At 41.9% G+C, this 16,352-nt stretch overlaps 1 protein-coding gene across 2 annotated transcripts in view; it reads left to right on the forward strand.

The window, feature by feature from the left end:
• The window catches only part of uap1 (UDP-N-acetylglucosamine pyrophosphorylase 1), a 30,921-nt gene extending 16,203 nt beyond the window's left edge, over positions 1-14,718 (forward strand). The window contains exons 5-10 of one of the 2 annotated variants that reach the window (XM_078407773.1): positions 3,593-3,786; positions 3,911-4,051; positions 4,856-5,044; positions 7,735-7,782; positions 10,100-10,166; positions 12,950-14,718. In XM_078407773.1, coding sequence (XP_078263899.1) covers positions 3,593-3,786; positions 3,911-4,051; positions 4,856-5,044; positions 7,735-7,782; positions 10,100-10,166; positions 12,950-13,042 — 732 coding nt within the window. In that variant the 3' untranslated portion in view covers positions 13,043-14,718. The remainder of the gene's footprint in view (positions 1-3,592; positions 3,787-3,910; positions 4,052-4,855; positions 5,045-7,734; positions 7,783-10,099; positions 10,167-12,949) is intronic. The other variant, XM_078407774.1, reaches the window with a different exon arrangement.
• Positions 14,719-16,352: the final 1,634 nt, after the last annotated feature.

Below are 16,352 nucleotides of genomic sequence, written 5' to 3' on the forward strand. Positions count from 1 at the left end.
CTGGATGGCTGAAGTAGGGGTGGGCCCGGCCCAGCACCATGCCGTCGGCTCCTTCCACTGCCGCGGGCTGCGCTTGATCCACCCACTCACCGGGCTGCTGTAGGGCCTCCGCCAGCACCACCGCCCACGACCACCGCAAACCTGCTGTCCATCGCCTCTAGCAGTTCGCTGAATGAATCGTGCAACCTACCAGAGTGAGCAGAGATTTGCCAGAACTTGCCAAGAAATGGTCGGCTTCACCTGTGAGGAGAGATTTAAGAGCTCATTTGTTCACTTTGGTCAGAAATCGTTAAAAACTTGTTTCTATTAGTGGGTTGGTCGGTGGTGGAGGATTCAAATTTATGATGATTAACAATGGAAGCCAAAAAGATTTGCCAGAACTTGCCAAAGGTACATTAATTTTCAGAGAGCCTTTGAGCTCCCAATTGAGGTTTGGCAGGTTGAGACTGTCGAATTCTCTGCTACTTGTCAACAATCACCAGAATGACTGAGCCCTGCAAATGCTGATGGTGTCTAATGCTTGGTCCTCACTGCCTGTTTGCCTCAACCTTTCCCTCACTTGAGAGGAAGGGTGTATTTCAACTTTTAAAAAAAAAACCTCTTTGCAGCCTGCATTTATGTTTTGAAGTACATCGCATCCAATCTGCTCCCACTTTGAACTCTCCTTCATGCTGTACCCCGCAGACTCACAACTCCTAGGAGTCAGCAAGCTTACTCTTCCCCAGAGTCACACTTAATCAGAAACACAACATCCTGGAGATCCAAGTGGACCACAAACTCGCTGATTTCTGGGCTCTTGCAATCTGGCCAATTTGAAAGAGGATGGAGGAGGAAGAACAAAATATCAAATTTAACTGCTGGTTAGCAGCTCCTGAAGATTCAGCGTGCTCTTTTCCAGATTGGAATCTTTGGCACTTTTTTTCAACCACTATGTATTTAAGAGCTACAATCTGGGTTTTAAGAAGCACAGGGTAGCATTACAGATCTAGCCACTGTAAGGGGTTTCTGCGCCGAGCTTTCGCCCGACCTAAGGTCCCCGTGCCTTGCTCTGATCCCTTGACCAGGCCGCGCACACTGGTTCCCCGTGAGTGGTTCGTCCCACTCACCCCCTACGGTTCTAGACACTGGACTTAGATGCAGGAGCGTTGATAGTGCAGAAAAAAACTCAACCAGACCAGATTTGAAGACCAGGGTTTAAATGGAAAAGGCTTTTATTGAGCGCTTGGGACTATTGTCCATGAATACTTATACACAGTTCTATTAGACATATGCACAACTACACGAATACAGACACAGTTCTAAACGACATATACATAACCACACGAATACTTAGACACAGTTCTAAACGACATATACACGACTGTAAGATGGGGAACGTACGACACATCGCAAAATTGGCCAACACATATTTACTTATACACCCACGTTAATTAAACCACCCTCCCCTCTACACTAAACTATGTCCAGGATGTGCAGGATCGGGGTACATGCTCACCATGGGGCTATTACTGGGGTTACTGGCTGTTCGTGCTGCTTCTCCGCTGTTCTCCGTGAGGGTCGTGCTTGTTCCGTGAGTTTCTTCCTTCCGTTTCTTGCGTTCCTGGCCAGTCGTTGCGAGCGTTGCTGTCCCTGCTGCGAGCGTGTCTTTCTTGCCTGTCCTTTTCGTCTTCCTCCTGGCTTGCGTTCCTTGCAGGTTTTCTTGCAGTATTTCTTCTCGAGTTGCGTGCGGGTTCCTCTCTCTTTCACTTCGCTTCTTCTTGCCTGTCTTTTCTTCCTCCTGCATCCGTTTGACTTGAGTTTAAAACCCAAAAGTCGTGGCCAGTTATACTATTCTGACCCGTCCTATCTCCCGCCAGATCTCGGGATCTCTTTGTTTAAAAGATATGTATTGAGTTTTCTCTCTGATCTGCGCTTATGTCCAGGGGTACCGGGGATGGCCAGACGGTGTTAATTGGTATTTCATTGCGAGGTGATGGGTTTAACTGGTTTCCCATCACCTACCAGGTAGTTTTCTATGGGCTATTGTGCCCCCTTAACGAGATTAACTGTGTAGGTCGGCTTGGGGCATTGTGAGTATGCTGATGTCAGCGCCCCAGTGTCTGGACTTCGACCTGGTTTCGCAGGTTTCTGCATGGCCAATACCCATCCATTGTTCTGGCCGTGGCTTTGCAGAAACCTAGAGACTGGGCTGTAAGGTTTTTGCTCTTGTGGCTGGTCACGAGGTCCTGCGGCCATTTTAGGACCCACAGATTGTGACATCCCTTGGTAAACTGACCGCAGCCTTTCTCCGCTATCAGCCCCAGTCTCCCGTTTAAAATGTCCAAACTGCAGCTCTTTGGTTTGGTGTTGCTTTCAGAATGAGGGAAAACTTCTCAAATCTTACACCACTCATGAAATTTCTCTCCTCATACCACTCTCTTCTTTTCTCTCTCCCCCTCCCTTGCTGATCAATGCAGCTGATGACGTGCATTTAATGCTGGATGCGGCCTAAATTCATTCAAAAAAGCAGGCTGCAAAAGTAGGTATTCGGCTTCAAATGCTGTCAAGTGCCAAACGCAGAGTAATCCTAATGGTTGCAATGGTACTTTAGTGGCACATGTACCGGGGGTGCAGTGAAATTCATTTTTGCATAGTGTTCAGTGCAAGTATCTCTATACATAAGCTCTTGGATAAGCATCTCAGATACAGTGCATATAGTAGTAGTACACTGAGACAGTAAACAGTGTCGCCAGATTTGGCGCCATTTTCAAGTTCCTGTCATAGGTGTGGAGTTCCTAATCTGACCACGAAGGCCCATTGTCCTGGCAACGTTGCAGGGTCGACCTGGCCAAGTGTAGCTGTGTTCCACATTTTAGGCCTCTTTGAGCAGTACTCGATCCCGCCAAGGCCCAGGCTGCTTCAGGGCCTCAGCGGCCCACTCCACCGTCGAGGCCGTGCATTCCCTTCCTGCCGCTGATCTGCTTATCGGTCAGATGCAGATTCCACAGAAAAAGCTGTTGACAGGGTGAGGTTCAGCTTTCTGAGATAGTGGTGGTGTCTTTTTCAGATGGGATTCAAGACAAGGGTGGATGCAAGGACTCTTCACCATTCATGTTCTCCACAGGTGCTGCCTGACCCATATGATCCATGAAACCGTTTTGAGGAATTTGCGAAATTAGCTCCCTCGAACAAAGATTATTTTCCAAGAAGCATTTTTAATGACGGTTTTATTTTTAAATTACACAAAAAATAATGAAAGGGATTTTGTAAGCCAGTATTTGCAGTTCCTTTTTACTACATAAGGAAAGGGCACCTTGATCGTGATTTTTGGTTTACTTGTGTTGGTGGATATTCTGAATGAGCATGTACATATGTTTGGGGCCCAGTCAATTTTCATTCTGTGCTTTCTCAAATTCTTGATGCTCCAACAATGTTGGAGAAATAATCGTTGACTGTAAAATAAACTAAGCTTGGAAACTTATTGGTGTCAGTTTATTCAGTTTTCGACAAGTGGCAAGAGCTTATTGATGTAACATGTAAGATCGCTTTTTCTGTTGAGTAGGTGAATAGAATCGGCTAGTGGTTGCTTCAAATATTTTAAATTTAATTTCAGGTAGTAGAAAAGACACACCCAACTGAGGCAGTTGGTGTTGTGTGTAAAGTGAATGGCCTATATCAAGTTGTGGAGTACAGTGAGATCACCCTAGTTACTGCCCAGAAACGGAATGCTGATGGACGTTTGGCGTTCAATGCAGGGAACATCTGTAACCACTACTTTACACTACCATTTTTAAAGGACGTTGTGAAGTAAGTTAAAATACGTTCAAATACATAAGGTTCATTTTGCAAAGTATGGCTGTTGTCAGTGAATATTTGACTGGTTCATCATTGCTGAATAAGTTTTTTTTTTTTTTGTTTCTTTGTTTTGTAGAATTCATGAGCCTAAATTGCAGCATCACATTGCCCGGAAGAAAATTCCCTACATTAATGATCAAGGTCAACAAATTATACCGGACAAACCTAATGGAATTAAAATGGAAAAATTTGTATTTGACATATTTCAATTTTCAAAGTAAGTTTTCTTTGCGCAAATGTTCTAATGCATTTTACTTCTCTATATCTATGGTAAGGAGGGTCTCATGCTTTAGCATAACTTGTTCAAGAGGCCCTTCTTCATTTGAGGGTGGATAATGGCGGCATAAGAAGAATACAGCACACTGAAGAGTGGCACAGCAGCCAACAAAGCTGTCTTTGAGGTTTCTGCTAACAGCAAAGTAGGAGAAATAGCTTGCAGAGGCAGGGAGTCAGGGGCCTGAAGGAGCTGCAGACTATGCTGAACGGTGGGAACTCATAACTGTCAAGATCAATTCTATGAGTCGTGCTATGCATTTGGATGCATTGTCTCATGTTCGAAGCTTTTTTTTATCAGATACACTACTTTGAGAAGTTTCTGCAGCAAAAACTCGCCCAATTTCTCTCTAAATCTTGTCAACCTCTTTTAAATAAGAATTGCCATGAAACAAGGTAAACTTTCACTGTGTTATATTGCCCTGTTATAAATTTTCTGGTGGAATTATACATTGAACTTTTAAAATATGCAGTGCTTGCTTCCTTGTCATTGATGTCTGTAGCAGGTTATATTATAAGCTGTTTAATGGTCTGACCATCTAATTTATTTTTTATTTTTAAAGCTTTAGTAATCCTTTTGTAATGTTAACATTTCTGGCGATTTGAAAATGTAGTTGCTGGTACAATGTAGCAACAAAAAAGCGCTGAATAAATGTATATAGTTGTATTTTGGGATTTTTTTCATGCTTTATGTGAAGTCTAATCAGTTTCCAAATCATAAAAGTTATTTAATGTATTTTTTTCACAGGAAATTTGTAATATTTGAAGTCTTGCGAGAGGATGAGTTCTCTCCATTGAAGAACGCAGATAGTCAAGATGGGAAAGACACACCTACAACAGCATGCCATGCATTGATGTCTCTCCATCATCGCTGGGTACTAAATGCAGGTGGGCACTTTGTTGATGAAAATGGATCAAGGATTCCTGCAATTCCCAGGTATGTCATTTGGCAAGGTATATATTTCTTTGGCAGCACCTCCTAAATCTGTTGGTTCTGACCACCTGATTAGATGAAGGCAAGGTGCATACAAAGCCCTTCACATATGAAAACATGTAGGTGTGCATCACGGTTCGCGTGGTTTGTGGCAAAGCTGAAATTATTGAATACTCTACCGACCGGTCAGTATTTTGGGATGACTTCCGCAACACCGATTGCAGTGATTTGGAAATTCTATCTAGGGATAGTAAAACTTGTTAGCCATATCAGCAATGCTGCATCCTGGGAATTAATGCATTAAGCAAATATTGATGGTTTATTGTATTAATAAACCCACCATATTTGAAGTGAAAGAGCTTGCCTTTTAAAATCTATGTATATTTCTGTGTTTTTAATTTAACATCCGATCTGCTGACCCAAAATTGAAAACAAACGGTGAGAATTTTCTCAGAGGTACTCCCGTCTGCAGCAGTGACATTAGGAGACATCTTGCATGTTGTGTCGAGCTTTCATCAATGTATTGCTACAGCACAGGAATACTGCATTGTGCAACTATCAGCAACTGAAATGGAAATGGTTATCACAGTCCGATCCTGCTTTAAATAAGGACATCACATAGTGTTGTGTACTCCAGATATAGTTTCAACAATATACGTGAACTACACCGATCAGCCAAAACATTATGACCTGATGAGCCAAAACATTATGACCACCTGCCTAATATGCTGTTGGTCCTCCGTGTGCAGCCCCATACGCAACAGGGTGCGATGCATTGTGTATTGTGACACATTCCTCCCGTGGCCACCATTAAAATTTTCTGTGACTTGTGGCACAGTAGACCTATTGGTTCAGACCAGACGGGATAGCCTTCGTTGCCCTCGCGCATCGATGACCCTTGGGCGCCCAACACCCTGTCGCCGGTTTGTGGTTTGTCCCTCCTCGGACCACTGTCGGTAGGTACTCACCACTGCTGACCGGGAGCACCCCACAAGCCTTGCTGTTTCAGAGATGCTCTGACCCAGTCGTCTGGCCATAACAATTTGGCCCTTGTCAAAGTCGCTCAGGTCTTTACTCCTTCCCATTTCTCCTGCATCCAACACATCAACTTCAAGAACTGACTGTTCACTTGCTGCCTAATGTATCCCACTTCTTGACAGGTGCCATTGTAACAAGATAATCAATGTTATTCACTTCACCTGTCAGTGGTCATAATGTTTTGGCTGATCGGTATAACCTCTCAAAGTTTGCATTTAATTTTCCTACCAATAAAGAATAATGTTCTATTAATTTTTCTAATTATAATACCAGCATACTCTCACCCTTTATTGCCAAGATAGCCTATCCCTCTAAGTAATGGAGTTCCATTTGTTTTCTACTGTAAAAGTGGACAATTTCACATTCTCTCACTTCATGCGCTATTTGTCAGATTGTTACCCGCTCACAGAACCTATCTGATCTTTTTGTTTGGCTTGACAACCTTGTAAATTTCTCAGTGCCCTTGTACATAATAGATACTCCTCATAAGCCAGTAATTTCCTCCTTACTGATTTTTTTTTTGTGTTACATTCGCTATTTTCCAGAAGCTTTCTTGAAACAAAGGGATTTTAGAAAATTTAAAGCCGTACAACTATCTCATCAGCCGCTTCACTTAAGATCCACAGCTGAAGTCCATCACGATCCAAAGACTTATTAGCCCAAAGCTCCAGCAATTTATGGCAGAGTTTAAATTATTGAATGCGCTACCGAAGTGTACATTGGGATGACTTTCACCACATTGATTGCAGTGATTTGGAAAGGCTCTAAATGACCGCTTCCTCTCTAATTGTAATTTTCCTTAATTCCTCACCCCTTCCATTTCCCAAGTACTTGTTCTGGTTTCAGTTTTGTGTGAAAGTCTGAACTTCATTGATGACATTGACATAACGACATTTGGATTATACTTTGATATAGTTTCCCCTTTTAGGTTACTTTAAAGTTGCTAATGTATAAAATATTTCCCATGCTCTCGCTATTTCGTACTTCAGTTTAACAATCAGCTCAACAGTAGGTTTTCAGTGTCCTAGATTTTCATAGCACTTCCAAATTTCTTGAACTAGTCATAGGATATCATTTGTATCTGTTTCTTTAAAAATGTCCTTTATCATATTTCACAATGTTTAAATTTCACATTTCTATTTCAATAAAGTTGTACTGGTGGAGAAAAGTACCGATTGCTTTTACTTTAATTTTCTCAAATGAATGAATAAATGCATGTTCTGACTGCGCATTTAAGTGATAAATTGGTGCAGTATTATCTAGAAATTTTAATTTTAATCTAATAGTTATCACAGTGCTTTTGTGAAAAACTGGAAGCCCTGTTTAATTATTTACAACCACTTTTATTAAGTTCAAGGTCTCTAATATGAAATGTGTACTATGAGTTTACTATTTTACAGATGAGTTGAAAGTAAACTAGCTAGGTTATCTCGGGCCCATTGAAAGAATGAGGAGAAAATTGAAAATATCAGTGTTATCCATCTTTCACCACGTTACAAATTCTATTAAAAGCCACATCTGAATATTAACTACATTTTATACCTAATAGTTTTTGTTGATTTTTATTTTGATCCCAACTTTTATTTTGTAACATTTTGTGGTTTTGTTGCTTTTATAATTTTCCCATTAACTCACTTTTTGTTCCCATGTGGCAGTTCGGCAACTGGAAAGTCAGAAGCAGTCACTGGTGTTGCCAATGACAAGTAAATATCTTGGGTTAAGTTTAACGCATGGTGATGGGTCACGGGTGCTTCGCTGCGGACTAAAGCAAGACACTAGACTGAAGCGAAATACTTGCCTCTATACACTGCCAGTGTGTAAAAGCTCAAAGAAAAGCACAGGTTTTCTTGGGTGTTTTTGTCTAATTGTGATATTTTAGCTCTCTGCTTAGTGTTTTGGAAACACATCAAGGTTAGATGAGCAATTGTCAATTGTGTGGGGTGCATTATTTTTGTTAGCCAAGTCCAAACCTATTTTCCCTTCAAAATGAACAAGTTTTGTAAGAAAATTTTAAAAGATCTACCTCAAATACGGAATAACAGAGGTCTTCGTGCCCCTTCAATACACACGAGTTGGAATTTGAGGGAGACTTGCTATCAGACCAGCCTGATCTGATTTGTTGTTTTTTGCAAACAAAATTGTCCTGTATAGATCATTATATCTCTTGTAAACGAAAGATAAATGCTAAATAAAATTGTGTACTTAGCCAGACAGAATTATAAAATATTAAGATATCAAAATAAAGTTGTTCCTTCTCACACCCTTTCGTTCTTCTTCCCCCCCCCCCCATTCCCTTCCACCTATTCCCTTCCTCTGGCTTTACATTTCACTCCTCTATTCTCCTTATCTGACATTTTTGTCTCCTTTATCTCTCCTCTTTGTGACTTACTCCACCCATCTGCTAATGAAACCCTCCTCACTGGTAACCACGATCTCTTTGCAGGCTTTATCCTGCCTCCACCTCTCTTTTATAGCTTTCATACGCCCTAATATAATCAATCTGACGAAGGGTTCTGATCGGAAATGACACCTGTCCATTCCCTCCACAGATGCTGCCTGACCCGCTGAGTCCCTTCAGCACTTGTTTTATTCCTTTACACGCTCTGTTCTCGGTTTGAGAATCCTTTGCATTTCAATTTTCTTCTGATTTGCTTGTTTTCGATCTGGTTGTGGATGTACATTTGCAACCAAAGCTATTGAAATATTTGATTTGCTCTTTTTTTTTTTAAGGATAGTATTTTCATATCATTGGTTCTCAAAGTTTTGTTCAATTTATGAAATGCTAGTTGACTCCACAATGTAATTGTTCCTCAGAGATAGTTCATGTCCATGTCCTTTTTATCCTTCATCTGGGTTTAGACATTGGCAGTTGCTGGTAAATGCTTACCTTATTAGATGTGTGGTGAAAGTCACATACTAACACAGAAAAGGGTTTGAATGCATGGAGATTTTTAGCATGTTAACTTAAGCATTGGTGGTTGGTTGGGGCACTTGTGTTATGTCTTCTAAAGAATCTATTCACAATTAGATTAACCAAAATTATTTTAAAATTATGTTGCCCATTTATTCTATTATTGATGATTGAGTAGAAAAGTGGATTTGAGCACACTGATTACAAGGTTAACTGAAAGTAAATTGGCTCACGCATTTGTTTTGAGTTACGTTTTAGTCGTGTAGTGTTGCGGCATGGAAACAGGCCCTTCAGCTCACCGAATCTGTGCTGACTGTTCACACTAGTTCTACATTATCCCCATTTTCTCATCCATTCCCTGTACAGGGGGGGCAATTTACAGAGGCCTATAATCCTGCATTGTCTTTGGGATGTGGGAGGAAACCCACACGTCACAGGGAGAACATACAAACACCACACAGACACCGCCCGAGATCGGGATTGTGCCTGGGTCTCTGGCGCTGTGAGGCAGCAACTCTGCCAGCTGTATCATTGGGCTGCCATTAATCATTCTTCCAAATCTAATCTTTATGCCCTGACGTGGGAAATTGGCTTGAATTTCTTTAACCTACAAAACATCACTTCTGAAGTCGAATAGCTGGGCCAAAGTGTGCAGTTATGTTATCCAAGCAAGAGATTAATTAGCCGTGATTCTAAACTGCACGCTGATTTGATATTTTAAATGCAAAATATTCCCTCTATTTACTATTCTGGACTTTTGATCCATCTGTGAATGTTCTCAGTTGACTTGCAGCATGGGTTTGAACCCTGTTGATGGTCATGAAGCTACAATTGGCCCATAGTGATTGAGATTAAACAGTAATTCTTGCAATGGGTGCCTCATTGTCATAATCCAGGGAACTGGTGGTGCCCTGTGGTTAGAAAATCAATAACCAAAAAGAATCCAGTTTCCAATTCTAATTTGATTATGCCTTTTAAAAAACCATCAATATTTACTTAAATGAAGCATTGGATACTGTTTTGTGTAGGGTGGTGAATAGATTCTAAGAAGATTTTTATTTGCTGAGGGAATACTTTTAAGTTGTTAAAAATTATATTTTACTTTTCAGTCTGAAAGAGTTGACGGATCTTCCAATAAAATGCGAAATTTCACCGCTTGTATCTTATGCTGGAGAGGTAAGTAATTTTTAAAGGATGGGAGAATGCTGTAATATGAAGTGTCCCGACCCGAAACGTCACCCATTCCTTCTCTCCAGAGATGCTGCCTGACCCGCTGAGTTACTCCAGCATTTTGTGTCTACCTGTAATATTGTTGGTCAGTTATTAGAAGCTGTAACAAATAGTATAGTATTTAGTTTCAAACTCTTAAGGCTAAGGAATTCCAGTTTAGAAAAAAATTCTGATCGGTGTTTTCAATTAAATATTCAATTTTGTGAATATAATAACTATCGGGGTGACACGGTGGTAGAGTTGCTGCCTCACAGCACCAGAGGCCCAGCTTTGATCCTGACTCCCGGTGCTGTCTGTGCAGAGTTTGTATTTTCTCCCTGTGACCGCGTGGGTTTTCTCCGGGTGCTCCGGTTTCCTCCCACACTCGAAAGACACTCAGGTCTGGAGGTTAATTGGCTTTGGTAACATTGTAAATTGTCCCGAGTGGGTAGGAGAGCGCTAGTGTACAGGGTGATCGCTGGATGCAGTGGGCCGAAGGGCCTGTTCCCGTGCTGTATCTCTAAAGTCTAAAGTAAAGTCTATAGATTGACAAGTTATATAGACGGGGAAATGACAGATGGCCTTAATCAAGATCAGTGTGAGATGTTGCACGTTGGGAGATCAAATGCATGAGGAAAGTATACAGTAAATGGCAGGGCTCTGAGGAGCATCAGTATTGATGTGCAGAGTGATCATGGGATGCAAGTTCAAGGCTCCCTTAAAAGTGGCAACATAAGAAGATAATGGTAAAGAAGACAAATGGCAGTGTCGAGTACTTCGTTAGTCAGTGTCGAGTACAAAAGTCAGGAAGTCATGATGCAGCTGTATAATTTTAAAACTTTGGTCAGGCCACATTTTGAATATTGAATGCAGTTGTGGGTGCCACATTTCAGAAAAGTGGAGGTTTCAGGGAGTGTGTAGAAGAGGCACACCAGAATGATTCCTGGATTGGAGAGCAATAGCTACAAGGAGCGGTTGGACCAACTTGGATTGTTTTCTCTGCAACATCATAGGCTGAGGAAGCAACCTAATATATAAAATTATGAGGAGCTTTGGGTAGAAAGTCAATTTTATCCCCACCCCCCTCACAATGGAAATATCATATTACTAGAGAGTCGAGGATTGGGTGAGTGAGGACAATTTTGAAGAAGATCTGTGAAACAATTTTTTTTAGAGCATGGTAAAAGCTGTGAACATCTGCCAAGGGTGGTGGTGAAAGCAGATAAGATGGTGATGGTTAAGGGGCATTAGAGAGGTGCATGAACAGGCAGGGAATGGAGCTATACAGACAGTGTGCGGGCAGATAGGATTAAAGTCATCATTACAGCACAGAAATGGGCCTTTCAGACCAACTCGTTATGCCAATGCAGATTCCCCATCTAAGCTAGTCCCAGTTAGCCCATATCCCTCTAAGCCATTACTGTCCATGTACCTGTCCAAATGTCTTTTCAATGGTGTTATTGCACCTGCCTCAACTACTTCCTCTGGCAACTTGTTACATATATCCACCACCCTCTGAGTGAAAAGGTTGCCCCTTGGGTTCGTATTAAATCTTGCCCTTTTCACCCAAAACATATGTCCTCGTTTTGGATTCCACTCTGCTGGGTAAAAGGCTCTGTTCATTCACACTATCTATTCCCCTCATGATTATTTTGCATCTCAATAAGATCACCTCTTGCACTCTAAGAAATAAAGTTCTAGCCTGACCAACCTCTCCCTCTAGCTCAGCCCCTCAAATCCTGGCAACATCCCTGTCTAATCTCTTTCCAGCTTAACAACATTCTTCCTATAGGGTGGTGCAGCGGTAGGGCTGCTGTCTTTCAGCACCAGTGACCTGTGTTCGATCCTGACTACAGGTGCTGTCTGTACGGAGTTTGTACGTTCTCCCCGTGACTGCATGAATTTTATCTGGGTGCTCCGGTTTCCTCCCCCACTCCAAAGACGTACAGGCTTGTGGGTTAATTGGCTTCTGTAAATTGTCGCTAGTGTGCATGCTCGTGCTAGTGCTCGGGTTGGTTGCTGGTCATTACAGACTCGGTGGGCCGAAGGGCATGCTATTGAGGGCGTGCAGCGTAGGTTTACTAGGTTAATTCCCGGAATGGCGGGAATATCATGTGTTGAAAGACTGGAGCGACTAGGCTTGTATACACTGGAATTTAGATGGATGAGAGGAGATCTTATCGAAACGTATAAGATTATTAAGGGGTTGGACACGTTAGAGGCAGGAAACATGTTCCCAATGTTGGGGGAGTCCAGAACAAGAGGCCACAGTTTAAGAATAAGGGGTAGGCCATTTAAAACTGAGATGAGGAAAAACTTTTTCAGTCAGAGTTGTAAATCTGTGGAATTCTCTGCCTCAGAAGGCAGTGGAGGCCAATTCTCTGAATGCATTCAACAGAGAGCTAGATAGAGCTCTTAAGGATAGCGGAGTGAGGGGGTATGGGGCGAAGGCAGGAACAGGGTACTGATTGAGAATGATCAGCCATGATCACATTGAATGGCAGTGCTGGCTCGAAGGGCCGAATGGCCGCCTCCTGCACCTATTGTCTAAGGGACCATTTCCGTGCTGTATCTCCAAAAAGTCTTTTTTTTTTGTAAGTGTATAGCATGGTAACGTCTTGTACAACAGTAACGTAACGTCCCAATTTCTTAGTTAGATTAGTGACATGGTCAGCAGTGACAGTATTCTCCAATTGTTCATATGACACAGAGAGTCCTATTCGTAGAGGTAAAAGAGATGTGTGTTTCAGGGTCTGGGAAAACATGTTGCAGGACATGACCTCCGAGCTCCACTGATCATCGATGAAAATGGGGTCCATGAACTGATCAAGAATGGGCTCTAAAATGAGTGGAGACTACCAGCAGACTGAAGATCCTTTTGAAGACATCATTGTACAGGAATTAAACTTCGGGACAAAATCCAGTCAGCGCCATTTGTACATTGTTCAACATTACAAGACATAGTTTTATCTGAATTTCTTAAATTATTTCAAACATTATTTTCTTTGGAAGAAAATTTTAGTAAACTATTTTAGTTTTCACTATTTAAATCATTGCCTGCATTATTACAGAAACAGGATTGCGTGTTGAAAAGAACATTTGTTTCGGTATACGGTTTTTGTAGATCTAAAAAAATATTATTTTGCATTTTAAAATAAATTGCCTCTCGTTATAGTGTATAAACACTGTCAAAATAATCAGTTGTTAAAACCCATCCCACGTAATAATTAAAATATCATGCCGAGTGAAGGAACAACGCAAGTCGTGGGAAATGGTTATATCATATGAAGCACTTATGAGTTATTGCTCATATTCATGAATGAACAATGATATGGCATCACGGCATATCTTGTATGCTTTATGAAGAGTTTAAAATGATACTAAAGATTTGTAATTTGATCTGGACTGTTTTGTGCATGATTTCCATGTCATTTACAGTGATCCTAATCTGCTGAGCTTGCAATATATACAGTAAACCCTCACAATAACGGACCACTAGACAGTGGATTTCAGTTAAAGCAGACCGAGGTTCTCATGAAAATGTCCTCACCCCCTCCCGCCAGTTTCCCAACGAGCTGGCGTCACATAGCGGGAGCTTCGGTTGAGGGAACAGCATGAAGGCGGAGTGAGTACCGGGCCCGTCCACTGTCGCGTGTGGGGCCGGGTGCTCCATGGCTCCCTGGCCTGTAAATTCCCCATGGCGCATCTCCCCTCATGGCCTTGGGTTAATCGGCAGTAACAGACGTCAGCCCCACCATGGTCCACTATTGTCAGATTTTATTGTATTGCAGTCTAATATTATTCATTGTTCTACAGTTACGTAACTTCAGGTTGAGTGTTACCCAACGTCTCATCACAGGCTTAACTGATGTTTCAGTGGTTTTAAGAAAAGGAGATTGCTGCAATCTGGAGCTGCCAGCCTTGCTGCGCCAGAGGTTTGGGTTCAATCCTGACCTCTCCTGTCTTTCTCCTTTTTGCCCATGTGGGTTTCCGCCCACATCCCATAGACATGCAGGTAGGTAGGTTAGTTGGCCACTGTAAATTACCCCTAGGTTGCAGGTATATTGTGGAATGTACTGAGAGTTGATGGGAATGTGGAAGAATAAAAATTGGGGTTGATTTAGGATTAGTGTAATTGTGATTGATGCCTGGTGTGGGCTTGGTGGGTAGAACGGCCTGTTTCCATGCTGTATTTGATTCTATAAGGTCCACTTTCTATATGGGGGGGAAAAAAACATTTTGAAGTCTAGGGTAAGTATAGTTATTTTTTGAAATGGAACTATTATGAACTGCTGTTCTAGGGTTCTGAAGTCCATTTTTAAGTTATATTTTGTGTAAGTCATGAAAATTATGCTTTATCTTTTCTTTATTGATGGGATCTTGTTACTGTTGTGTTACATCCACCAATCTTTAAATAAGCAAAAAATGTATTGTCAAAAAAATCCGGAACATGTGGCTTTTGCAAAATTAACTATCCACATGACTTGTTCTTTGTCCTACAATTTTTTTAATTGTGATGTCAAATAAAATCAGATTTAATTATTCTTTGGCTGTTAATTTTTATTGTGGATATTCATTTAGAAAACAGATCAATGACTGATTGGCCAATTCTACCGTTCTGGCCAACGGGTACTATTGTTAGGCAACAATATTAACAAAGTTATGTTGGAGAATGAATGACAAACAAAATTCTGGGCATGTGCTGGTGGCCCAATGCTAGCTACTCTTCATAACGCTGTTGTTCCTCCACTCCATGCACTCGGGTACATACTCAAGTCAAGGGTGTTTTACGTCATATATGTCCTGAAACACAACAATAAATTCTTAACTGCAGCAGCACAACAGATATGTAAACATACTACTCTGCAAGCACCATAATAAACTGCAATAAAAGTTCGATAGATAGAAATAATAGTGCAAAGTCAAAAATAATGCCCCCGTCTATATAATGCGGAGCCTATTTGTAGGAGGTAATGTTTAATAGCCTGATGGTTGTAGGGATGAAGCTGTTGCTAAACCTGGATGTTAGTTTTGAGGCTCTGATACCACCTTCCCGATGGCAGGAGTGAAATTAGTGTGGGCTGGGTGGTGTGGGTCTCTGATGCTGGCTGCCTTTTTGAGTCGGCTATGCTTTTTTAAAAAAAAAATCCACTTGGACAGTGTGCACAAATCCCTGTTCTTCCTTCAGGCTTTCTTTTTTCACAATGGCATGAGTACCTAAATGTACCATGGCTGCTGGCTGTTTACCGTTGCTGTTTGCAATGCTCTGCAACTGTTCAGCCTTGTCTTTGGCAGCAGAGCACCAATACACCTTTCTGGATTTGTGCCAACAGCCGCAGAAACAACTGCCTTCTTCCTGCCTATTGAGTTTCCTAGCGCTGTTGCCCTTGGACTTTTGTTCCTCCCCAATTGTGATGCAATGCTTGTGGTTCTGGCACGATTTTTGGCCGCACAGTGTAGATTTGCTGCCACACAGTACCAGAGATCCAGGTTTGATCCTGATCTCTGGTGCTGTCTGTGTGGAATTTGCATGTTCTCACTGTGACCCCCGTGGGTTTCCTCTGGGTGCTGTGGTTTCCTCCCACATCCCCAAGAGGTGAGGGTTAATTGCCTTCTGTAAATTCCCCCAAGTATCTAGAGAGTGGATGAGATGGTGGGATAACGTAGAACTAATGTGACATCACCCATTCCTTCTCTCCTGAGATGCTGCCTGACCCGCTGAGTTACTCCAGCATTTTGTGAATAAATACCTTCGATTTGTACCAGCATCTGCAGTTATTTTCTTACAATGTCAATTGGTGATCAGTGGTCAGCATGGGCTGAAGGGCTTGTTTCCATGATATATCTCTAAGCTAAACTAAAGATGTTTGCTGCCACCATTTTCATACCAAGAAACAGTGCTAGAGTAAAAAGTCCTCTGAGGTATCCTTGCCTTCCTTTACTTTAGACTTCAGAGATACAGCATGGAAACAGGACCACTGAGTCCGCGCCGAGCACCCTGTACACTAACATTATTCTGCATATGAGACAACTTGCAGAAGCCAATTAACCTACAAAACTACGTCTCAATAGTGGGGGAGGAAACCGGAGAATCCCCAGGACATACAAACTCCATGCAGACAGCACCCAGTCAGGATCGAACCGAGCTCTGGT

This window comes from Rhinoraja longicauda, chromosome 11 (assembly GCF_053455715.1).
Source record: "Rhinoraja longicauda isolate Sanriku21f chromosome 11, sRhiLon1.1, whole genome shotgun sequence".
Classification (NCBI taxonomy): Eukaryota; Metazoa; Chordata; class Chondrichthyes; order Rajiformes; family Arhynchobatidae; genus Rhinoraja; species Rhinoraja longicauda.